The 27,046-nt window shown below is 41.1% G+C and overlaps 1 protein-coding gene across 4 annotated transcripts in view; it reads right to left on the bottom strand.

Moving 5' to 3' along the window:
- Nucleotides 1–27,046, bottom strand: part of USH1C (USH1 protein network component harmonin) — a 100,568-nt gene that overhangs the window by 39,375 nt on the left and 34,147 nt on the right. The window contains exons 9-16 of one of the 4 annotated variants that reach the window (XM_074954912.1): nt 26,320–26,404; nt 26,074–26,133; nt 25,491–25,547; nt 20,810–20,952; nt 17,129–17,194; nt 9,677–9,801; nt 4,206–4,282; nt 91–243 (exon numbers count right to left, since the gene is read on the bottom strand). In XM_074954912.1, the coding sequence (XP_074811013.1) occupies nt 91–243; nt 4,206–4,282; nt 9,677–9,801; nt 17,129–17,194; nt 20,810–20,952; nt 25,491–25,547; nt 26,074–26,133; nt 26,320–26,404 (766 nt within the window). The remainder of the gene's footprint in view (nt 1–90; nt 244–4,205; nt 4,283–9,676; nt 9,802–17,128; nt 17,195–20,809; nt 20,953–25,490; nt 25,548–26,073; nt 26,134–26,319; nt 26,405–27,046) is intronic. The other 3 variants (XM_074954908.1, XM_074954910.1, XM_074954911.1) reach the window with 3 other exon arrangements.

The raw sequence follows: 27,046 nt of genomic DNA, 5'->3' as shown, positions 1-27,046 counted from the left end.
AGAGTTTTGCCTGCAGAAAGAAAGCAGGATAAAATAGGAGGAAATAATAAAATCATAAAGAAATATAGTCCAACACTTATCGCAACATACCTCTTGTACAAGCCGGTTGATTTTCAGCTGTTTTTCTTTTTCCAACATCCCTTCTTTTTCTTTGGCAAGTTTTTGCTCAAACTCCAGTTCCTTTTTACACTTTTTCTGTTCATGCAAACTGTCACTCTTCAACTTCTTTCTCTCTTTCCCTTTCTGGGAGGTTTTTTTATTACACAAAACAGTAGTGTGTATACTTTACAATGGCTTAGAACACTGCAAAACTCGGAGCTTGATTGAGCCTTTAGATACATGAAAACCTGTCTTGGAAAATTAGCCACTTTCCGTATGTGTGCATAAGTGTGGTGGCTGTTTTTAAAACAATTCTAAAAACCAGTCCCCATCATATTGGGTGAAATTCATTCTTATTCAGAAGGCAAACAGAAGGCCTCTACGTCACTTATGGATCATGCAATGTTGGTAATGTTAAATACCTTTTTCCTCTAGTAAGAGTTATGATATTCATAAATAGTTTACCATAACGTCATCATTTCTCACCCTTCTGTTTGTCATTAATTGCATGATGGCTTTCACATAAGTGGTCATGTATTAACATGTAGGAGTGAACCCTTCCTTTTAACCTATAAAAAGCCTTTGTTGCGTCACACACTTCCAAAACACCGCATACCATGCATTAGGAAAGACAGAGCCAGCCACTGCAAAGAAAAGGCTTAGATCAGTGCAGTGTACTAAGGAGGCGGTATGTCTGGATCTTAGGGACGGCAGATGGGCATTCATGGCAGCTACAGGATTAAATGTTCTCACATGCACTAGCCACTTAAAGATGTGCTAACACTGCACAAAACAATCATAAGAGTTACATGTCTGATCATTTTGGGGGTGGGGTGGGGGCTTTAAAACAGTGCAACTAAAGGCCCCTGAAACTTCTGGAGAGAGACTTTGAAGTCCGTGCTCTTGTTGTTAGAGAAAGAAAACCTCCTCCCCTGATTACAGTGGCCATCAGCTGGGTTCCCTGAGGCCAAGTAGTAATGCAGGAGGATAGCCTGCATTCTCCAGTTTCCCCATGCCCAAAGCTGCACAGTGAAGAGGAGCTGGCTGGTGCAGTGAGAGGCTGTTCTCCAGGCTTGGTTGTTGGAGGAGAGACAGCACAGTGAGGAAGCATGAGCTTTTCCTCTTTTCAGCCAATAGCTCTTTACTGTGGCTTGGGGAACCCAGGGCACAGTGACAATCATGCTACAATCATTCTCTGCATAACAGGATTAATTTATCAGCTCTGCAATACTGGAGTGACATGTAGCAGCTCACACCCCTAATCTAGGCAATAACCATTGGGAGGATTTTAAAAAATAGACAGATTCTTCTTGCTGGTAAAAAAAAAGACCTGCCCTGATGTGGGAGCAATTAGAACCTTCCACTGCTGCGATCAGTGAGGTTGTATGGTATTTACTTCACAAGTAATTTGGCTATTGTTGCAAAGATTAACCCTAACAGGTACAATGACTATGTTGTGAAAAAGATTTAGTCGCATCAAACACCTAATTTCTAATGCCTGTGTTTTAGCCATGAAGTTTAGTTTGTATTACAAATGTTTTCATGTTTTGTTTAGAGCTAGTTACTGTTTACACCATTCACTGCGGACATTACTTCATTCTTTACAAAGAACGGTAAATATATGGCTCATATGATAGATGTTAATGTTTTATAGCTGGAGATGAAGACTCACACTGAGCTCTCTGTATGATACTAGTGCTAAAGAATAGCAATATGTTCCCATTAATCTTGGCTGAATGCACTACCATAGCTCAAGTCAAACTCTACAGAGCCTGAGTCATCCCTTCCATAGATCATTTTTAATGGATTCAGAATTCACCGTTTGCAATTTGCTCTGTACTAAAAATACCTTTAATAGGAAGTGAATTTCTTTTACAAACATTGGTTTGTTGTTTTTGTGTGGGCTGAAACATTTTAAAAACACACAAAATAAAAATATTGCAGTTTAGATTAAAAATACATTTTTTCAAGCTTTTAGTCTATAGTGTGCGTAGATTTCAATAGTGAGTAGATTAGCCCTTTAATATTTTCCAAGTGCTTTGAGAACTTCTAAACATATAGAGCTGCAAAGCATATAATTATACAGAATAACTTGGGCAGTAAAACCAATTTGCACTTTTACAGCACACCTTATGTTTTTCTGCCATATAACCTACTGTATTGATGTTGGCTAAAGTATGAGATACAGTTCTGAGTCCACATGGTGGTCAGCATGGACATGCCAACATTAACCAACAGCACAAAGTGGTATCTGAGATGTTACAGACGTTTCCTATCCTATGCATACGGAAATAATTGTGGCTTGTGGTAAAAGATGACCTTTTAAGTGGTGACTATGGTAGATATAGCTGACAAGTCCAGGCTGTGATCCTGATTTCCTTGCACACCCAAAACTCTAAATGAATTGATGTAGAAGCAATGCAGGATCTGCTCTGGCTCTAAGATGGCTCCACCATTAAGTCCCTAATTGGTTTTGATCATCAACCTGGTAGTAATATAATGTTCATAATAGTGTCAAAAGATACTGAGAAGGAAATGAAGAAGAATGTATCAACAGGACTAGAATATTATCTGAAACACTACTGCATGCTTTAGAGATGATACTTATAATATACTACCCTGTTTCGCAAATTTTAAAAGTATGTTTTGATTGTTTTCTTCCATTATGAGTCAAATTCATTTCTGTTTACAGGTCTATTCACCACGTAAGCTCCCACTTACTGGTAAATTTCCAAAGGCACAAATGGATCTAGGCACTCAATTCCCATTTATTTTTTGCCTCTGAAAATCTTCCTTTTAAGCACTATTTCAAAGGCTTGTGGGGAACATAAGATTTGCAAAGGGGAGCACCCCATTTGTCCAGTCTTCCAAATGTGTTGAGCACCTCCTGAAAGGTATGTCTAGGTATCAATTCCCATTGCAATCAGTGGGAGTTGAGAGCACTCCGTACTTCAAAGATCAGCCCCTCTAGCTGCACTCCAAAGAAACTTGCTTGCACATGCACATGTTAAAGGAGGAAGCATTTGAATATACTGAATCCATATGAAGTAAGACAGTTGGTCACGTATTGCCACACTTAGAAATAAATGTACATGGCTGTACAATTTATTTAAAAAAAATACAGAGGAGAGAAAGGAGTCATTTCAAATGCAAAACCCACAGCAAATTTTCATTTATAGCTCCACACACTTTGTACCTTGCGAATTGTGGGAAATTTCCCTTCATATCGATAAAACCACCCAAAAGCTATAAAAAAGGCAAAGGAAAAATATTTGATGGAGAAAAGTCCAGAATTGGTTTAGATCAACCCATGTCCATATGTAACAGGTTAAAAGCTATTTGTAGGCAAAATAATAATGGTATTAAATGTCTGGAGTGTTGTATTGTATTAAATGATGGTGTTAAATGACAGTTCCTTTATCAGATTTGATCAAAAAGCAGCATCTGTACATTTACTAACACGCTTACCTTATTGATACACTTTTTATGTGAAACGAAACTGATGCAACAGCCAGCCTCTATACAAAACCTGACAGTGATTCTCTTTATTGTTAGATAAACATTATCATGCCTATTGCTTTATATTAATTGTAACAATTTGTTAGCAATAACATATAGAATGAAATCAAGTAAATGATTCAAAAACATCCAAGCTTGTGCACAACATTTAGGGAAACAACAAAACCTTTCATTCCCCATATGAAATATTTTTGTTCTGGGGGAAAAAAAAAAGATTTTCTTAAAGCCAAGTTCATAAAGTTTAAAACCATACTGTTGGGTAACACACAGGACATTCAGTAACTCTATTATTATATATAAATCTGCTGATGATCCAAAGCTTAATTAATAGCATCCACTTTCTTTATATTTACTGACAGTGTTTGTATTCATTTCAGGTGTCTCTAGGGCACAATAGCAGCAATACATATTCTGAGCTCTGTAATTTTGCTAGCGTTTACCATCCAATGGACTGTGGGTCCTGCCGTAGCAATTGAAAACAGCAAGAATAGAAAGTGTTCAGTCCAGTGTCAAGACTGACTGTCAGGAGGAAATGAAATGTAGGAAGAATCTGAATCAGGATAGGAAGCCAAGGCTGAAGAGCAAACCTGTTTGTTCTGCTTCGTGATCACTCCATCCATGTCATCTGCTGCAAGTTGGTCATGCGCAACTCCCTTTAAATCTACTAAAGAAACAAAGGAGGAAGGAAATGAGGAGATAGAAGTGATAGGGTAACTGAGGTTTCCACCAGGTAAAAAGGGAACCGCACTGAGATCTGTAATATCATGAAAAAAACAAGGTATAATCAATTCCTGGTTTACGCTGAAGAAAATAAGGTCTTCATACAGCCATCATGGCCTGCAATGCACTGAAGCTAGGCTGGGAGAGGAACCTGGTGGCTACTCTGAAGTTTGACCATCAACAGTTATCTGGGGTCTAACTTCAGAGAGAAATGCCACCTCTTTCCCTTATACTATAGTAGCCCCTAGATTGTGGCCCCTCTGCGGGAGGCACTGCACAAACACAGTAAGAACAAATCCCTGCGCTAAAGAGCTTCCAATGTAAATAGGCAAGAGAAATGAACAGTGGGAGAAAGAAAATATCATCACCTTCATTTTATGATTGGGGAACTGAGGCATAGAAAGATTTAAGCAACTTGCCCAAGATCATGTGGGAATACTGGGGCAGAATCAGGAATTGAACAAAGATCACCTGAGCTCCAGCCTAGGGTCTTACTTTCCTACTTCCTGTTGTGCATAATAGTGCTTCAAAGCATCTGGGTTTTTTTAGTTTAACCAACAGTTCCTGATTTAACCTTTTATCTAGAAGTTAAGCTTCAAGCCATCCTAATTAACTTTTAAAAGCTCAGTCCAGCAGCCAGGCTTACAGTTAATGGACACTTCTATGAAAAGTTAGAGCATACAAACAGTACCTTCTTACTGAACAGATCTGCTCCCTGTGATAAATCCTACTGAGGCACAATGCCCTCTGACTTCAAGGGAGTTTTGTCTTAGTAAGGACTACAAAATTTACACAAATTATTTTCTGGGGAGGGAAAAGGAGGAGTGAGGAATAAGAGAGGGGGAAAGGATGGAACGGGAGCAGAAAAGCGGGGGGTGGGGGAGCATGGGAGAAGGACACCACAGTGTGAATGGATTAGACAACTGAAAAGTGAAGAACGCATGTGTCCAAGCCTTATGGAATCCACACAAGGAGATGTGTTTGTCTCCTAGTGTCTGATCCACATAAGATATTAATGTATTTGCTAGAGGTGCCAGAAAAAGCTCTTAGGCCCCAAATCAGTGCACGCTTACAAGCATGCACAAATGTAACCATGTGAATGATCCCACTGAGAACTGACTAAGTAGATCTGCTCACATGCTTAAAGGTAAGCCAATTCTTAAAGTGCTTTGCTTTATCAGGGCCTTAGCATAGAAGAGCCTAAGCTCAATCCTCCTTTTTCAGTCTCATTTTTCATACCACTTGCAAAATCATCAGAATGCCCACTCCAAACAGTCAGCAGAGCAGTCAAAACCCTGACTTCCAAAAGTCATTCTTCACGAGAAGAATGAAAATGTAAGTCATACTTTCTGTAAAACTCAGAACAGGTTTCAGTAAAGTATAAAAACTGAAGGGAACAATTTGCTAAGAACAAATTTTTTTTTTTACAACTGTTGGAGAAATTCAATGATCCCTGAGATTATATCTGTATTTCACGAAGTTGAAAATTTCAAACTGATCTGTATTTGATTTGTCAAGCAGAGTAGGAATATTGTAGATTTTTTAAAAAAGATCTGCTTGCTCAGAGGTTTACTGCTGCCCTTGAAAGGTGTTGGATCTTTACAGTGTAATTTTCAAGCTTGTACAGGAGACGGGGACATTTTTCAGAGTTTTGTTATAATTTCTAAAGAAATAAATATTTGCTAGAGCCTGTGCTGCATATTTGCACAAGTGTGTCACAGTAGCCACCAGATCCCTTTATTTATTTAGGGGACAAATGTTTAAACAGGGGACATGATGAGTGTGCCCCCAAGAATGACCATTCATTAAACACAAAAAGACCCATATTTGCACATGCAATACAGTAATAACACTAGATAATAGCACTAATACCTAGCTCATATATAGTGCTCTTCATCTCAAAACACTTTACAGAAGGAGATCATTATATCCATTTTAAAGATGGGGAAACTGAGGCACAGAGATGCAATGACTAGTCCAAGGTCACCCCAGCTGGCCAGTGGCAGAGCTGGGAATAGATGCCCAGTCCAGTGTTCTACCCATTAGCCCACATTGTCTCGCCATAGTAATCATCGTTAGCCCATTTGCATGCACAAATACCTATCAGCATGCAAGTGTGAACTTTTGCAGGTTCAGTGAAGGCACATGCATTTTTGAAGTGTCCTAGTGTGTCACTGAGTTTTCAGGGCTCTCAGGCTTTAGTTGACATGGCTGGTATTTCTCTTTTACTTCTGCAATTCACCCCATTTTGATTTCCGTAGGACACTAAAGACCCACATTCTTAATTACATTGAAATGCATTAAGTAACAGCAGAGGAGTGAGCTGTTAAATATAATGTAATTAGGGACCAGATCATCCATCCTTGTGATGAGATCTCAACCCCACACTGGCCCTGAGGGCGTTACTATGGGTCAGGAGGGGCCCATTAACCTTATATGCTCCACCTGGCAGATGAAGCCCAGCTGAGAGGAGGAAATCCAAGGGGAGTATAAAGCCAGGAATTGAGCATGGGAAAGGGTCTATAGTCATTCCCTAGAGGAAAAGGGAATTGGCCAGGGACAAGGAGGAGATCAAGTCCTGGGCTCCTGCCCTGGACTTGAGAGTCTTACAAGTGGCCTAGAGGGATGAAGCAGCTATAGGGAGTGATGGAAGCTCTGGGGGTAAACCAAGAGAGAGGTGTGGCAGGAAGGCGTCCAGGGAAAAAGCAACAGGTCAGATTGGGCAGACCGAGGTTGCTAGTCACAGGGTCCCTGGGCTAGAATTTGGAGTAATGGCTGGGCTCAGGTTCCCTTACTAGCCACTGGGAAAGTGGCACTGGAGGATAGACTTGGAATAGAAGACTGCCTAAGACAGCATGTGGACAGTTGGTCCAGTGGGACTTTGTTACCCTGAAAGGAGGGAGACCATATAGTAACCTGGCCAGAGGGCCAACTCAAAGAGGAAGCACCCAATTCGCAGAGAGAGATGGGCCACAGCATGTGCAACTGATGGAAGAGGCACCAGATGGTATGAAAGCTAATTCCCAGACACAAGGATGTGCACTTGTGGAGAGCCGACCCCTTCACAATCCCATGTGGAAAGCAGCAGGAGGAGAATTTATGCTTGGAAATCTCATGGAGATTTCCCTTACAACATTCCCATAAGGCGAATGGCGCTTATCTGCTCCTGCAGAAAACGGTCCAAGACCCATCCTCAAACAGAGCAGATCCCTAGGAATCTGCAAGGATTGGGGCCCATGCATCACCTTTGGTACTTGGTGGCATCCCCTGGCATTCTTTATGCAGAAAAGATAATGCAGCCCCCGGTCAGGTCGACAAGGGTGGGCTGGAGGTAGGGGTGGAAAGAATATCATTCCTTTGGTCCTGCCCTGGCTCACTCAGTCTCCTCCCTCTCCCAGTCCCCTAGCACAGAGCTCATATGCATGGAGGGGGCTCTGCCAGCTCTGGGCAGAGAGGGATGAGGGTGCTGTTGGTGAGTTGGCATTCCCTTTTTATGCAGGTGAAGATGGAAACCACCTGGAACCACTCTGCAGACTGCTGTTAAAGAAGTTTTGAGGGATAGCCTTGACATATCACTGGCATGAACCTGTCATCTCACATTATTATAGCCACTCTTTGTAGGAGTCCTTATCTGTCCTCTCCAGTTAGCAACATAGAAATCCTCACCTAGATATCAAATGTGCAATATAATCCATGTGGAAGAATTGGTAGTTACCAGGGATGTCATGCACATTAATGGCACCAAGTTATCGTCCCATACATGTACAACCAACTTGTGTGACCTTTCAGTTTGGAGGTAAATTCTTGGGAGGTTTGCATCTCTCAAGCTGAACAAAGCTCTATAACTAATTCAGTGCTCTATGTACAATGGTAGGCAGTATGCCCTTTCCCAGGACTCTGCAAATGGTGCTCTGCTGGGCTGGGAACCATGTCAGAGTCAGCAGACGGGTCAGGAGGCAAGCAGCCTCACAGTGGGCCTGGATGGGGTCAAGGTGTTCATTTATTATCTTCCTACCAGGCAACACCTGAAGGTGCTGGAAGATGGATAATCACTCTCTCCTCAGAGATAAGTAGCAGGAAGGAGTTTACAGGACATCAGGCAGCCATCCTCACATCCTCCAAAGACTTACAAAGTGAGGAGTCTGGGGTCCTCGTTGAGGGAGAGGGGAAGGGTTGGCAGTGGTTTACACAAACCAGATACTTCATGTGCACTTGGACCACAGTGATCCACATGTCTCAGCTGGTAAAGCTCAGATGAGCTGAAACCTGCATGTTGCCCTCAGCCCTAGAGGTAGCTCAGTCCCTCTTTGCCAAAAGCAGGAAGTTCTATATAGATTTCTCCTTTACAAATAAAGCGAACACCCTCCCCTTTTCTCCCAATAATAAAGTCAGAGCACCAAGCCACTGTGTCTCCAGCTGTAAGTACAGCATTACGTCTCTGCATCCTATCCTTCCATCTTCCAAGATCTCTTCCAAGTCAAAGATGCCAAATAGGGAAATGAAACCAAGACACCCGTGGCATTTTTCTGATTATCTACTGAATACAGACAGCTCAACACTCATTTAAAGTAAGAGATCAGAAAAACTTTGAAATGGGACCCAAGTAGCAAAATACCAGTAAATCCTGTCATCCATTATGCACTGACATTTTATGCAAAGAGATTAAAATAAGACTATGAATGCAACATATTTCCATCTCAGTCATTCACACACACACACACATATATATATATATATATATATATATATATACACACACACACACACACACACACACACACACACGGTATATAAGAATTTTGGGTAGATTTTCAAATGGGAGCTGAGCTTTTTTTAGGCACCTAAATGAAGTGGCTAGACTTTCAAAAGTGTTCAGCGTGAGCACACAGCAACTCTGATTGAGAACAGCTCAATGAAATCTTGCTTTTAGTGCACATGAAATGTGCCAGGTTGACATCTCTGGAGACTGAGACTCTCTGAATAGAAACAGGCTGGACAACAGCAAATTACACCTAGAGGGCTCATCGTCATGGTAGGAAGTTCAGTCTCCATGTCAACACATTTTTTGGCTGAGACTGTGAACATGGCTGACAGTTAGTGTGGCAGTGAGTTTTTGTGACAGATGTCTATTAAGTAGGAACTGGATGGAGACAACTAAACTCATCTCTCATAGACCTCCAAACAGCCATCAGGTGTTGCGTTTTAGTCATGGCTGACATGGGTTAGATTTGAGCTGGTGAAAACACGCCATATCCATGACTATTGCTGAATCATAATATTGTTCCTCAAACACAACTGTTTCCCTCACTGACTAGGATGGAACCAGTCAGTCACTTACTTCTGTGTTTAGGAGTAGGGGCTGGATGTACGTCTTCAGTTACAGTTTTTACAGGCTTAGGTGGCTCTTTAGGCCTCCAATCTTCTTCCCATTCCTTTTTAAATTTCTCTTCCTCTGCTGTTATCCTAAATAAATATAGAAGAAAAGTATTTCTTGAAATTCTCATTTAAAAATATAACCTTGTAAACTACAAATTATTTATTTTTCTTAATTTAAAATACAAAACCATTTCCTTCCAACTCAGCTAAAAACCCAAATTTTAAACATATAGAAATGGCTGCTATTTCTCTTCTGGTCCAACTAATGCATTCAACTGAACAGAAAACACACTGAAATAATAAGCAAACACTTCTTGTTTGTTTTCTAATGATAATATATACTTTATTGTGTTTCAATACTAATGAGATACGGAGGTAACTCATGCAAAATGAAAGTCACTGCCTTTATACAAGCATGACAGACCCACATATAAACTGGTCGAATTGCACACTGGGGTAAGGTTTGGAGAAGCCAATTCTGAGCACCTTGTAGAATCAATGATTTTTAAGACCCGAAGGGATTATTATGATCATCTCGTCTGCCTGTCTGAATAAACCAGAACAAGGAACTTACCTCACCCAATAATTTCTACATCAAGGCCGTAACTTCTGTCTGAGCTATAGCATCTCTTTTAGAAAGACAACCTGTCATGACTTAAAAACTTCAAGTGACAGAGATTCCATTACATCCCTAGGTAGGTTATTCCAATGTTTACCTGTCCTCACTGTTAAAAATGAGTGCCTTATTTCTACATGATTTATTTCCATTTAAATTATTGCTTCTTGGAATAGCTAGTCCTAGAGCACACAAAAAAAGTAGCTGAACCCTGACAGGAGTTGGCTCAAGAAATAACTATAGCTGAGACAACTAAACAACAGTGACACCACTGTATAATTAAATTCAACATGTCTGGAGAAGGACTTCTATCAAAAACGAACACTGTGACACTCTAGAAAGGGAGAGTTCAGAAAAATGAGGAAACGAGTTAAAAAGAATCCATATGTGACACCTTGGCAGCACAATATTCACCACTGTAATGTAATTAGGATATGTTTTGTACAAAGAATGCCTTGTGAGGTATCATTCTAAAAGTCTTGATCTGCTAGACATTAATATCTTGTTGGATTGTATGTGCTATTGTTGTATGTGAAGTTATGAAGTTTGGCTGTGTGTGTGTTACTGAAACATGTTGTGAGGTTGAAAACACCCACAAGCAGCCTTTCAGGTACAACAGTAAAAAGGCCAAACAATGTTAGTGGCTCAATGAAGAAAAAAAAAACAAGCACAAGGATTACCCCAGGAACGGTGTACAACAGAAAGCTCTCAGAGATAACACTACACCATGGGAACTGTTTGACCCAGGTCACAGCAAAAGACCTTTCCAGCAAGTGGAAAGAAGATATAAAAGGGGGAAATGACATCATGATGGGACCTCTCTCTCCCTACAACACCACACCTGGAAACACCTGAGCGGCAAGGACTGCACAGGCGGAAATTGATGGTCCCAGGCTAAAGGGATTTCTAGCCTGTGTATGAAAACCTGGGCAACTCAAGCTACAGAGCCAGGGCAGCTTGTGCCTTAAGAATGTGCCAGCCTGTTTATCACTCAGGATGAGAATTTGCTAATTCACATCCTGCCTATCTAGTGTGTTACGCTCTAGTATGTTGCGGTTTTCTTTATTTACTAGCTTATCTGCTTTGATCAGTTTGCTATTGCTTATAATCTATCCTTTTGTAGTTAATACACTTATTTTATGTTTTAATCCAAACCAGTGTGCGTTTGACTACGGTGTCTGGGGGAAATCTTAGCTTGGTTATCACACGTGTGCATGGTCCTCTTCACATTGAAGGAGAGGCAGACTGGGTGTTAAACCCATATACTGGCCAGATTTGACCAGGGCAGGACGGTGCTCTGGGATCAGAGGCTGGTGGTTAGAGAGCCTGCATGTAACTTGAGCTGGATGTGTCCATACCTGTGTGAATGCTGGTCAAAGTGCAGGCTGGAGAGCTTTGCAACTTGTCACAACAGCACAGTGTGAGACGGAGCCCAGGCTGGTAGGTCAGAGGGCTCAGGAGGACCCTAATTCCGGGTGGCACCCTGGGGGAACCCATCACACCATGATCAGAAATAAGGAGATCTGGGAGAGGTAGGGGGAATATTGGCACAAATGGGACTTAGGATACCATGTCCCATTAACCGTCAGTGGGAGTTGGGTGCCTAACTCTTTAATGCTCTTTGGAAAAACCCTGCTTAAAATCCTTAGACCCCCCCATGGAGATTACTTACAACATACAACAACGAAAGTCCAAGGTGATGTACACATAACCATCCCCCACTTGCTCTACAAAAAACCTAAACAATAAAAGGAAGCAGGAAGGTTTCAGGGGTTATTTATGATAAGCAGATATTCTTCCAAAAATGGAAATCCAGCTCAACACAAAAGTGCATGAACAATGGTAGTAAAACGGCGGTTGGAGAGCTAAATGGGGATTTACATCAGGTGTGTGGGGTAGGCTGCCTACTGACCTGAACTAGGGTCAGGACCAACCTAGTCATGTATTCGGTGCCTAGAGGCAAAAACATCTAGATTGATGATGGAGAATTTAACACAGTATAGCCCCTACTATTGCTGATATTAGCATTACATGACAAATAAACAGTGTTTGACTGAAACTGCAGAGTCTGTACAATATATTTGACATATCCTTCCTCAGGAGCCACATCCTCCATTGCAATAACAAGAAATGAATCATAAGGATTCCACTTTCCTTATATTTATTAAAACAATTTTTGCTCCACCATGTTGTCCATAGCTTTAGCTGAGTAACCCTCTAATCCTCTTGATTTAACTCTTTCCATCCTCCCGCTCGCTACTGTTTTATCAACTCTGTTCACATCTGCAATCAGATTGTAAAACCACGGAGATGGAGATTATGTTTTACCTGTATGGAAACATGCCAAGCACACTCTTGGCCATTGTGCTAATAAATAAAAATAGATAGTAAAATAAAAATGTGTGAACAATAACTGTATAGAATGTTTCTTCCCATTTCTCTTAACCTGTTGAAGATTGCTGCAATCACAAGTGACAAACAATCCAATAATATATTGCAGCATTTCTGCTGTTGCTGAATTTTGTACCATAGAGCACAGCTCTCAGTGACGTAAAAGATATATTTTCAGCTGTGGCATGTCACAGTGTAATTCACTGGTTATGGTAGCAAAGCCCTCCAGTGTCACAGATCCACATGATATCCCTAATTTATGGACTTTGCATTTGGATCTCATCTAGCCGCTGCTGTTGCTGCTATTTGCATAACATGACAAATAAACAATGTTTGGAGTTAGTTACAAGACTGAAAAAAAGATTTTAAAAAGGCCCACGTGTAGGCAGAGAACTCTACTGAATATACATCAGAGGAGGTTAGACTAGTAATTAAATTATTTGGTAGCAACAGGGTCAAGATCAATAACTTAGAGGTAGCCCTGCATGTTCTGGCTAATGTAATTGCTAGCAGAGTAGACATTAATATTAAAACAATATGCCAATAGGGCCAGAAGGGTGATTCATAAAATAGTACTACTAACATATGACACAGAGCCAACAGTTTCCTTGGAGGGTCCATCTTCCTAGTTTCTGTAAAGAAATTGCAAACTACAGGGCATAACTCATTCTGTACAGTTACAGATTTTTGTTAAATAGATTTTGCTCTGCCAGGAAAGGCTGCAGGCTACAGAGAGATGCTAAGGCAAAGACTTGTATTCATGTTCAGAACACAAGGATTGATAAGAGATTTTCAAAGTACCACCCCACTGAAGTGAGAGTATTGGTGGCACTGCTTGCTGAAGCCTTTGAAACTCTTCATTGAAACCAGCCACGTAGCCTGAAATAGTTATTGTGGGTAACATGCGCTAAAGCACCCAGGTGACTTGGGAGCATAAGTCCAGAGCCTGAGCTCCAGTGTAAGTTGCAACTTCAGAGCGCTGTCCATGCAGCAATTTTTAGAGCCCTTGTGCAAGCCTGGCTAGCCCCAGTCTGTTGACCTGGGCTGGGAGGCTCTCTCCAAAATGCTCTGTAGACATACCACAAATCACTTAGGTGCTTCTGAAAATGTTACCTGTCATGTGCATGAACACTAATGATAGCAGAGCTTGTAAGCTGCAAACTCCACTCGCTGATGTTGCATTTGTGAAGTGCTGAAATAAAGCTACTGAGATTACTTAAAGAACTTCAGGTATGACGATACATCAGCTTCACAATAATTTAGGCAGCAGAACCAGAACCAGATAACTGCAGCAATTTTAAGGAAAGAGTTTCAGAGAAAAGGGTCTTAAGTCTTTAAAAGGGGTGAAAGGCTACTCAAGCTATTAACACAGGAAAGGAGCACGTTCTAATGGATTGAGCCTGAAGCTCGTAGTCAGGAACTCCTGTGTAGTAAAACCTACTCTACCTCTGACTTGATACATAATCTGAGACAAGTCATTTATCTTCTCTCTCTTCTCATATTTAAAATGGGGATTACAATAGTCTCCTACCTTGCAGGGGTGTTGAGGTTTAATTTGTTAACTTTTGTATTGTACAGCACTTTGAAACTATAAAAGCTCTATATCGAAATGCTTGACACTATTACCAGACTTCAAGACAGACTGTAATAGGAAGAGAGATGTGTGGGAACAAAGGTGCAATGGTTATGATGTTCAGATGAAGTCTGCAGATACCAGAGGCATTCATCATGACAGTGAGGCAGACAAGCTGGCTTTGGAAAAGGACTTCTTCGTTTGCTTATGTAGCATCCTTCACTGTTATTGCACCAATTTGTTCAATACAGTATGAGAACGGGAAAACATTGCAGACGGAAGTCGTCCCTGTGCTGACACAGACTCCAGTGCGGGGATGGCTGGCATATGTATGGGCATTTTTGGACCCCCAATCCTGGGGTTGCCAGAAGCTACTCTGGTCCCTGATGGCCCTTGTGGCAGCTGGGGAAACGTACTCTGTTCCGCATCCAACATGCCATCACTGATTCAGAGAGCCCTGGTCATGCTCTCTCTGTTGTGCAGGATTTCGGCTTCTAATATAGATAGATCAAAAGCAGTCAAATGAAATGATGCACGTGGAAAGCTGTTTAATGTGACAGGAGAGGCATGTCTGAACATTTCAGAGTAAATTACAGTTACAGAAAGCTGCATCAGAACAATTATGGAATAGGAAATCTGCAACACTAATTTTCCAATTTCATACTATCATTTAATTTGCCAAAATTGTTCAGAAGAGAAAATAACGTACATTAAAACAGTGAACCACATAGTGATTGGTTGGTTTTCCCCCCTCCAGTTCTAAATGTACAACGATATTTAAATTACATTGATATTTGCATCCAACTTGTTTTCAGTACTGTTGATGGATGGGCTGTCAGAAAGCCTTCATAGATTTTAAGGTCAGAAGGGACCATTATGATACTCTAGTCTAACCTCTTGCATAAAGCAAACCACAGGACTTCCTTGAATTAATGCCTGCTTCAAGTCCAATAGCTGTGGTTGTAAGTAGAGCAACTCTTTTAGAAAAGCCTCCACTCTTGATTTACAAATGTCCAGTGATGAAGGATCCACCACAGTCCTTGGTATGTTGCTCCAACAATTAATTACCGTCACTGTTCTAAATTTGCATTTTATTTCTAGTCTGAATGTGTCTAGATTCAAATTCCAGTCACTTAATTTAGTTATATTTTTGTCTGCTAGAACAATGAGCCCTCTATCATCAAATTTTTGTTTGCCATGTAATTACTTATAGACTGATCAGAATCACCCCTTACCCTTTTGATAATCTAAATAGGTTGAGCTCCTTGAGTGTCTCACTATAAGGCATATTTTCTCTTCCTTTAATCATTCTGATGGCCCCTCTCTGAATCCACTCCAATTTTTCAGTATCATTCTTGAAGTGCTGACAGCAGAACTAGACACAATATACCACTAACAGTTGTACCAGTGCCAAATACATAGGTAATTTCCCTACTCCTACTGAAAGCTCCCCGTGTTGACATCGAAGGATTGCATTAGCCCTTTTAGCCACAGCATCACACTGCAAGCTCATGTTCATCTCAGTATCCCCCAGGCCCCCAAGTCTTTTTCAGTCACTGCTTTCCAGGATAGAGTTTCCCATGCTGTAAGCCTGGCCTATGTTCTTTGTTCCTAGACGTACTAGGAATATACAACATTATCATCATAGTTAGGGTTCCTTTTGTTCTTGTTATCATAAAGACTCTTCCTTATCGTCCTTAACTCTGCTGGCCTTAGATTTTTCTTTGAGTTCTTTTGATTCCCTTACTAATTTTCTACAATTTCTAGCTTCTGAATTATATATATTGTTATCATCTTTCCCTTTCTCCCCAACCCTTGTGTTATATAATATCTTTTTATTTTTATTGCTGCTTTCAACTCTCTCTCTAAGCCAGGCTGTTTTTCTAACCTGTGTAACCTTAACTCTCAGTTCTGGCTTTTGGCGCATCTAATAAAATGTTCTAAAACAGTTCTGAATGATCATTTACATCTTTGTGGGGGTTTTTTCTCCCATCTGCTGTGGCTCACAGTTATTTTCAGCTTTGTAAAACAGGCCCTTATAAAGAACCCAGTACATAATGTCACTGCTTTGGACTTTATTGTTTGCATACAACAAATATAATCAAGTCTTGATCACTGGATCTCACAAACCACTAACTTTAAGTGCTGCAATCAATTCCTCTTTATCTATCAAGGTGAGGTCTAATAGAAAACTCCCCTATGCTGGATGCAACACTTCTTGAGTTAGGAAATTGTCATCCACAAGTTTGAGAAATAACTAGGACGTTGTAGAATTGGCAGAGATTTCCAGCATATGTCACTCAACCAGAAAGAACATTTTATATGACCTACATTTGGAATGATCATAAGCTGCTTTAAAACAGCACCCTCGTAGTCCTGAAGATAAATTTCATTCAGATATGAAATGTATATAGTAGAGTAGGTAAGGAAAGGTTGATTTTTTTCCTTGCCCATTTATTCCTTGATGAAAAGGGAAAACTGTTTCCTTTACATCAAAAATTTTCTATGAAGATTTTGGGGGTTTTGTTGAAAACTGAAACATTTGAGATGCTTGGGCAAAAATATGAAGTTTTACTGAACTTTTTCACTTGACTATACAATTTTTTTTCAGTTTTTGGTCACTCAAACTTGAAAAAATTCTATTTTCATTGAACCCCAATTTTTTCATTGAAAACAGACATTTCCTGTGAAAAATTCCATTTTGACAAAATTGCCATGTTCTGCTGGAAAAAAACGTGGACAATTTTTTTTTTTTTGGCAAACTCTAGTATTTAATTTCTCTTTACATGCGTATTACACAACAGATATAGCACAGGAGGAAAATGATTACTTACTGTTCAATTTCTTTTCGGTATCTTTCTTCTTCTTCTGCAGCCTTTTGAGAAATTTCCAGTTTCCTTCTGCAATACAGAGCAATTTGCATTTAGAGAAAAATAAGTTGCCATGTGTATGCTAGTGTAAAACAAAAATATATATCGATGAGAACATATATGCACTGGGAGAATTTAATCAAAAAGTTTTTGCATTAGCTGAAGAAAGCATCATTCTCCACCGTTGATACTGTGGTTTTTAGAGTTATTGAAAATATACTTTCTATAGTAAACGTAACCACAAGCTTAGCAGAGTAGACCAAATGCAAAATATGAGCGTAAACCACTCTAGTGAGCTGGAGAGTCAAAAGATTTGACTTCTAATCCGGGTTTCCTGCCAGTTAAGAGATAATAACGCTTATCCACCTTTTATTTCACCTGCACTACAGCTTGGTTTCTCTCTTATCATCTAACTAAAAAACATAGTAAATCCCTTGATTTGTGCTATTCTCTACACACTATAATCCAAGTACTGTCATCAGTTCTGTGTGTAGATCAAAGTACAGGGAGACTCTGGTCACATATCAAGTGCAGATTTATCATGTCTTGAAATCCCACTATTTTTGTTAACTTTGCTATGCCTAATTTATGGCCTATACTGTTGAGAGTGAATTAGAGACAGCATACAAATTAGAAGAATCGGAATATAGTAGGGGAAAAATGAGGAAGTGCAGGTTTCTGCAAGAAAAGACAGTAGGGAAAGGAATAAGGATAAGAAGTCAGAGAAAAAAGAAAGAACGGGAGACAGAGAGGAACATAACTTGTCTATGCTCTTCCTCCATTGGGAAGAGCAGATGAAGGAGAAAAAAGCAGTCAAGGAGAACATGTGTTCTCCCCACTCTCCTTGACCTAAGTATAAAAAGAGAGAAGACTCTAAAGGTATGTCTACAACGCAATAGAAGTCCTATGACACAGCTGCGGCTGGTCTATGTCAGCTGACTTGGGCTTGCAGGGCTCAGGCTGTGGGGCTGTAAAATTGCAGTGTAGATGTTTGGGCTCTGAGACCCTCCCCTTTCAAGGAGGAGGGTCCCAGAGCCTGGGCTCCAGGCCGAGCCTGAACGTCTACATTGCTATTTTTAGCCCCACGAACCAAGCCTTGCAAGCCCAAGTCAGCTGACCCAGGCTCTGAGACTCAGTGCCATGGGTTTATTGCAGTATAGACCTGCTCTAAGAAGTTAGTAGTAAGCAGGCAATGAGATTTCACTTTTAAGAACAAAGTAGCGGAGGACAGGGATATTGGGAAGAGGCGGTGTGCCGGGAGAAACAACGGAATGAAGCAATTGGAGAATTGCTGTTTCATTTTTTTCCCTTTCAACAACTGTAAACTGCCACGTTAATAAATCCCTACAGCAGTGACCAGTATTGTGTTCATCTGGTTCTGCTGCCCAGTTTAACCCATCTGTTGTTTTATTTAAACTGAGAACAGATAAAGCCTGGAGTCTTAGGGCACATCTAAACAAGCCTTTACTGCATGACAAGCGGGGGTGTAAATCTACAGTGCTCCAGCGCAACACGCGTTAACTGTCCATATATGTAGGCTGTAGAAACTGCCAGGGCTCACATGGATCACCCATATACAAGCCACTGATGCCAGGAGTTGGCTACTTTAGGATTCTGAGCACTGCCACGACTGCTGTGGCCAAGGATAAACCTTCAGATTTAGCTTGTCTTATGTAATAAAACAAAGCAATTTTAGTTCTGATCATTTACGTCTAGACTGCTGTGCTCAGACAAGTCAATGCAATGCTACTCATGTCCGTTTTGGAGATGCAGTGTACAGTAGACATAAATAGCTACCTTTTATGTATTTAAACATTTCATAATGGCTCACCAGAAACAGGGCTGCTACAGCTGTTGCAGACCTTGTGAAGGCACTGGACTCTGACACAGCCATTTCTGTGCCCGGGGATTCTGGCAGAGTTTTACAAATTGAGTGATAAATAGAACACTGTGAAGGATATTGATGGGGAGGTTACCCGAGAGATGCAGTAAGAACCTGTTCTATTGCCTGGTCAAGGTGTGAAGAAAACAAGAGCGACAGCATCCAATTCTTTTTATAACTGGGCTACAGTAACCACGTTCCACAGCATTGATCACCCACCATAGGACGCACCTTCTCCAGCCAGTTGGTATTTTCAGTTGTTTCAACAGATCATTCTTCCTAAACAGTTAGCAAGTCTGCCTTAGATACTGATTATTAATAGGCACATAGTAGAGCATACGTAATAAGAACTAGATTCTGTGTAGTGGGACAGTGCCCACTTCTCCCCATCTCTGGAGAAGCACCTGAGACACTGTGCTCTATAACGGTGTGCACTTTTGTGGGGCTGCTTCTTGCGCACAGGGCTGAGCAATCAACACCATCCAGGAGGATGGATCTAACAGCTCCCCTCGGTATGCTGCTCCGACTCTGGGTCAGTGAGGGGGGATCGTGGCCCAGTTTCCTCCCCAGGCCCTTTTCACTGGCTAGCTCCCTGGAGGAGGGGGGAGATGGAGCAAGGACTCTCTGCACTGTCCAGAGCACACTAACGGCTCTTGTGAGATGTACTACAGCTGCAAGAAATGGGAGGGGAAGAAGAACTCCTTGCTTGCCCCTTTTTCTCTATAAGTACACCTCAGGATGTAGCCCTAAGAGTCTCTCCAAAACCATCCAGGAACTAGATGCTTTACATGCCGATTTCAACCATATAGGTGTTTTACTGAGAAACATTTTATGGGCAGAGATTTACCTTGATGTCACTGTATTGAATTTTATATGGGTAGAATGTTGTGACCCGATACCTACAAGACCTCGGTAAAGGTAAATGGGGCTGTTTAAAAACAACCAGTTTGCCTATAATGCAATGTATGTGGGGACAGCTGTTGTTAGAGTTCTCTTTGTATGACATATCCCCTTGGAAAAAGGCAAGTCTTCAAGTACTCGGGCAGCCTGCTTTGTGTGGTAGTGGGCACTTGGGTATGGTCCAGATATCACTCTTCACCCTATCACTGCTCCCCAAAACAGTCTTGTCCCACCTGCTGTGGCTCTCTCCTACCATGTCTTCTGATCCTACCATGCCCCTGCACCCTCATTCTCCTGCTGGTCAGATGACAATCCTTTCCCAGCCCCTCCCACTTTGGTTTCCTACTGCCAGGAAGGGATAAGAGCCAGAGAGTCTTCAGACCCACTATCTCCTGCGGCTGCTGGTTCCCTCCCTCCAGGTTTGGTATCTGCAAAATACTGACAGCCCTCATTTGTTACCCTATGGTTTTATATATACAGTTTGTGTGTGTGTGTGTTTTATTTATATATATTCCCTTTTCTGTTGGTGTTGTGGGCACTTTGGAACTTCAGAGCTAAGATCCTTCTGTATTCATTCATTCTGTATATATATGAGAGAGAGAGCGTGCGTGTGTGTGTGTGTGTGTGTGTGTGTGTGTGTGTGTCACTGGCACATTCCTTGAGATGATGAATACAGAAGGATCTTAGCTCTGAAGTTCCAAAGTGCCCACAACACCAACAGAAAAGGGAATTGGAGGAGAGTCTCTCAGCAGCAAAAGAATTAATGTTATTCGAGAGTGTCCTCGCCATTATTTCGCAGTCATTATTGCCAGTTCCAAGTGAAAGGAAAGTTGAACAGATCTCCCTCCATCTAAAGCACTTACTGTCTCTCTTTCTCTTGCTGCTCTTTGAGGAGTTTGTTAGTCTCTAATGCAAGCCGTTTCTGATGCATTAACTCCTGGCGCTCCTGTTCACGAAGACTCGCCTCTCGCTGCCTCTCGTCCTCAGTCATGAACAGCTCTCTCCCCTTCAATCACAGCATAAAAACAAATTCATCACTAAAAATCTGAGTTAACTTATTTCCCCTAAAAAAACCACAACCTCCAAAGCTGCTACCATAAATGTACATTAAATTGCTTCCTCCCATCACTTCTACCAAGTAACACCTTCTATAACACAGTTTCCAAATAGCAATGATCAAACATGTCAGGGCTGTGAGCAACTTGGGTCCCAATCTGTGATGTGCTGAGCACCTCCTATATGGTGCTGTGCACCCTCAGTTCCTGCTAAAGTCAAAGGGAAGAGAGAATGCTTCTAACCGAGTCAGAAGTGCTCAACGTCTCCCAGGAGAAAGCCCCCACTTTTCTTCAATACCAGTCATTTTACTTTATAATCGGAGCATGCACACAGTGTGGTGAAACACATCCATTCTCACACCTGTTTTCTATTCCTGCAGTGTCAGAGGTGTTATGCCTGCGTGGATGTGCAAGCATCACTATCTCAGTATGAGTGAATAAGGATCCAAAGGGAACAGGAGTGGGAAACAAGGCTAGTCACATCATCTTGTCTGTTTCTTTGTTCTCTTCCGTTTGAATTTATAGTTCAAATAAAACATATGGAATATTTTCATCTAAAAACAACAGGGGTAACATAATGGAGCTGTTTGATGGGGGCCTTTTGTGACTGATAGGGCAATTTCCTGCAAAGACCTTGCAAAAGCTTCTTGTATTAAGTTAATGTGTTATGAGGATTGTAAGTAACCTCTCTGGGGGGAGATGTGACAGATATTGCAACCCAAGCAGTGCCTTTCGGGTCCATTTTTTAAAAATGAACAGGTTACATCTGACTGTGTTCTACTCCATCGGGGAGGGCTACTACAGCTCCTCCAGGAATTAGAGACAGTAGGTGGTGATTAAGGCAAATCAGCCACGTTGTAACCCCGCCTTCTGGGAAGGCTCGCATTTACTAGTTCAAACTAGATTCTCCAGACACCAACAGACAAAGAAAGGACTTTTGGATAAGTAGCCTGAGTTTAAACTGACTCAGGACCTTCTTTCTGATCCAGAAAACAGACAGGGCCTTCTGTCCCAGCCCAGCACCCCCTCCCTCCCCCTTGCATCCTTGCAGAAGGGTAGGAAGGACTTGACCTACTTTTGCCCCATAAGTCTGATGGGTGACCTCTGATAAGATTTTAGCACACATATAGGAACTTTTATTGTTTTTAATATGCCTTCTCTGTAATGCTTTCACTTTAAGAATAAATATGCTTGCTCTGTATGGTAACTTGTGACTGCTGGCAAGTATGCTAGTCATAGCCTTAAGAGAGAAATCAAAGCACAGGTACTGCCCTGTGTAGGCAGTCTGGCTTGCTGTGGATAGTGCATTGTAAACCAGAGAGCTGTGCAGCCTTAAAAATCCTGGTCAGAAAAGAGTGACACACTAGTCTCCGCCCAGGAGACGTGATGGCTAGGAGCGGGAAGCCTAAAGTGAGTACCCTTGGTGGACCACAGACAGAAATACAGGTGCAGTTGTCTTAAAACTGTGATGCTCTTGAATATTCAAAGGCTGGTCATATGTGCCTGGGTTTGCTTCAATGAAAAATATGTGTTAATTAGGAGGGCTGGATTCTCCACTTCGCTCAGGCTCCAAGTGGATGGATCTGGAGAAGAAACAGAAGAGAACTCACCATAGCTCCTATGGCAGCCTCCCCTCATCCCTAGAATAGGGGGTGTGTCAGGAGACAAAGGGGGCATGTCCGGGGCAGGGGTAAGGTGTGGCAGAGCAGAGTTCCACTACAGAAAGGACCTAATGCCAATGGCATAAAAGTTAGAATAGGTCCCCAGCACCTCCAGAGTCTACTGGCGCTGATTAGCACTGGATGTAACGAGCTCCTTAAGCCCCTGTGTCTGCTGTTGAGAATCCAGCCTGGAATGTTTATTTAAATGAAGTTTACAAGGCCTGTGGACTATTATATTTAGTAGGACAAAAGTGAGTTATTTCGATAAATCCCCATGTCTCTGGATGAGGCTACTTCCCATGAATGTTGGATGGCCAAAGTCATCCAGGGGATAGAATTCTGGTCTGTGCATGGTGCTTTTTTTTAACTCCACATGCGCTTTCCTGCTGCTGCTAGAAATGTATGATTTGCACATATTTACATTGGGCTAAGTGTATTGACTTTTAAATGGATAGACTCTTGAGGAAAAGTGATCAGATATGTACAAAGTGCTCAGATACATTGGTGCTGGCGACCAATATAAAACCCTAAGGTACAGTAGATGGAGTATTTGGTTCTCCTACCAATGGCATGTACATTCTGGTCATTCATAAATATTTCTAGTGCTTAAAACATCAGGGAGTTTAGAAGTGTAGCTTTTTAGCTTTCATGAGAGTCACTTATGTAAAATCATTGTGCATGAAGCAGAGCATGAAGCCTATTACCCACTGTGCATGACCAAATACTAATGGCTGAATATTGGAAAGATGTTCACAGAGTAGTTAGACAACAGATGGATTTCACCCAACTATACTTCAGAAATCACCACACATTATCCCACTCCTAAGTGGCCTGCATTTTAATTGTTTAAATGAGTATGCTGGTAGGGGATTGAGGTGACTAATCGAATAGTATTTTCCCATCTCTAATTTCTAAGACTCTGTGATTTTATGACAAGTGACAGTGAAATTCTTATTATGCTATGGGCCAAATGTTAACAGTATCTGCATCTGTTTGTGTTTGCAAAAATCTGCATTTCTTTATGCACATCTGTTTGTTCAGTTGGGTACTGTCCATGCACAGCTGCCCTTTGACGTTTTTGGCCACATCATTTCATTTCCATAGAAGCCATTTTTTGGCTCTGCCCTCAAAATATCCTCTTTTAGAGCCCTCCCTCAAACAATCATTCACCTAAGTGCTCTGTCCTTCAAAATTGCGTCAATGGAGACACTGAGAAAACAGCAGAACAGACCTTTCAAATCCTCAAATGGCAAGAAAAACATTTTAGTTTGGCACTCTGATTTGTTGAATGTTCTTTTGTATAACTGCAAAGGTAATAATGCTCTTGGGAATGGAGAATGTCAGCAATAACTGGTTTCTGCTGTTATCAAAGGCATTTAATCAGCCAAAGAATACTATTTATTGTTTTGTGTGCTTATGCCATGAACATTAGCCCTTAGATACTGTACTAGATGTTGTTTCCCCTATTTATTTCAGCTATACAAGAACTGGTAACAAGTAAATATTAAGATTCATGTACTGCCTGTGATCTGCACGTGTTACTTCAGTATTTATTGTATGGGGCCCTAAAGTTTACTCTAAGAGGGTTTAAACAGTTGAACAATTATTCAAATCCCATTGACGTCAATGAAAATATTCTGACGGACTTCAATGGCCTTTAGATCAGGCCCTAAAAGGGCACACTACTATCGTACAAAACATTAGAAGTGGCACATTATGTTTATTAGTTGAGAAAAAGGACCAAATTCATTTCTGATGCAATGCCACTGGAATTAACATTTACGATAGGAGTTAATTGGCCTAGGACTTTACTGAGGCTCAATCCTGCTCTCACTTAAATCAATAGGCATTTTGGCCATTGGTAAATATATGGGAACAGGCTCACAGTCCCAACGTTATTCTGCTAGAGTACACTTAGCATAATTCTCAAACAAATAATTAAAAAACTATTGCAAATGATACTAGCTTGGCCAAATCTAGCAGTGCAAAGCAAATTTTGAGACCATATAGATCATTAGATGTGCACTATCCCAATTCCCGTCTGCATCCAAGCAGAGCTCAGCACAGCTCTGGAGCTCAGAGTGCAAATGTGGCTTTCAGCTACCCTGATCTTGGGGCTGTCAAGCCATTGGTCGGGACCTTAGTATAAGATAGAAAAGCCTGTGGCTTGCTCTGTTTTACATTGGCTACACAGCCACTAAGGGCTGTCCCAACAGCCAGAGATTACCAGGCAGAGGGGGATATTGGTTGCATCCTCTTTCCCCTAGAAACAGAGAAGTAACATAGGAGTCACTATTGCAGTTCTGCACCAGCAGAGGATTTCCTAGATAGAGGGAATCCACCATGGACCAATGAAGCTGGCTCAAAGGCTGCTTCATACCACCAAAGCATTCCAAAGTATCCTTAGTAGACTAGAAAATGTGGACCATGAGGTCACATGCACTAGTTTTATACTACAGACTTCAATGGATTTACTTGTGATCTACACCAGTGTGAGAGTAGTATCTGGCTCCCTGACTTCAGTAGATTTACACTGGTGCAAGTGAGTGCAGAATTTGATCCATTGTCTTGCATTAAACTTGAGTTAGCGTTCTAGCTGTTTTCTTTGCTGGCAAAATTGGATTTGATTTTTGTATCAGGCCCTTTTAGTGACTTCGAGCCAAAGCCTATTGAAGTGTATGGAAAGATTCCTGTTGACTTTAATTGGCTTTGGATCAGGGCATTCAAAAAGGGAACATGAAGTTATGTTGAAACAAAGACTATTGTATTATTTATTATTGCCTACAGTTTTTTCACATGCTTTCCGCTTCTATAGGTTCATTACTTACGGCTCCTGATACAATGGAAATAGTTAGGGTTCGACTGCTTTTTAACACTCTCACAGCCTACAAAACCAAAGTGAAAAAGTCCGTTTCAGTGTAAAAATGTTATGTATATAAAGAAGAAAGAGAAAGAAGAAGTAGGATAGTTTTCCTACTGAGAGTTTTATAGATTTTAAGGTCAGAAGGGACTATTAGATCATCTATTCCGACCTCATGCATAACACAGGCCACAGAATTCCATCCAATTGCACTTGTGTTAAGCCAAATAACTTGTTTGGCTAAAGCGTATCTTCCAGAAAGACATCCAAGTCTTGATTTGAAGACATCAGGAGATGAAGAATTCACCATTTCCCTTGGGAAATTTGTTCCAATGGTTAATCACCACCATTGTTAAAAATTTGTGTCTTATTCCTAACTCGAATTTGTCTGGTTTTATCTTCTAGCCATTGGCTCTTGTTATGTTTTTCTCTACTAAATTAAAAAGTCGTTTAGTACCCAGTATGCGGAACATAACTGCTGGGAACTTTCCATACACAAGACATTTAATTTAAATAGAATAATGGGGCGAAATAAAAACTCTTTTCCCCACCTCTTTGTGGTCCACATTAGAGAAATCCACTCCATTTACTTCAACAATCTGATCACCAATCTATAAGAAATAATTAAAACATAGCATATGACTCTTTCTTTGTTATGAGTATCCTTACACGTTTTTCCTCTCCTGCTGAAAAAGATCACAGAACATGACTTCACCAATGGATCCCAGATCGCTGAATGAAATTACTACAAAATAAAATGACCCTGTAACATCTCACTTGGAGGACAACATACTCACCTCCAGCCCCACCTCAGCAGAAAGAGAACCTGGTTTAATATTGCTGATAAAAATGCCTGGTTTTTGTGTTGGACCACTGGAAATGCTGGGGTAAACAGAGAAAACAAATGATATAGGATAACACCATACAAAGAAGACATCATACATGCTGAACCATTGTCCACTTCTAGGTTAGGTATTTCTTGATATTTGCCTCCTGTATTTCTCACTGATTTTTGAAAAACACACTGGGCCATATCCGCAGCTGATGTAACTCACCATAGTGGGGAGAGGGATAGCTCAATGGTTTGAGCATTGGCCTGCTAAACCCAAGGCTGTGAGTTCAATCTTTGAAGGGGCCATTTAGGGATATGGGGCAAAAATCTGTTGGATGATTTAACTGGGGATTGGTCCTGCTTTGAGCAGGGGCTTGGACTAGATCTCCTGAGGTCCCTTCCAACCCTGATATTCTATGATTCTATGATAGCTCCACTGAAATCAATGGAACTTTGTTAATTTACATCAGCTTAGGATGTGACCCACTGGATTTAATATTCTCATGACAGCATATCCTGTCACAGCCAATATTGTTTTTCCAGTTGGTCACATTGTCTATGCACTACACTTATCACAATAAGCTGATAGGAGAGCAAGACTATGATAAAAATATTTTTGACCAGATCCTTTGCTGATGTAAATTGGCATTGAAGTCAAGGGAGCTATATCAATCTACGCCAGCTGAGCAACT

Source organism: Natator depressus, chromosome 6 (genome assembly GCF_965152275.1).
Source record: "Natator depressus isolate rNatDep1 chromosome 6, rNatDep2.hap1, whole genome shotgun sequence".
Classification (NCBI taxonomy): Eukaryota; Metazoa; Chordata; order Testudines; family Cheloniidae; genus Natator; species Natator depressus.
The sequence above is the reverse complement of the archived record's forward strand: the minus strand, read 5'-3'. Positions and strand labels throughout refer to the sequence as shown.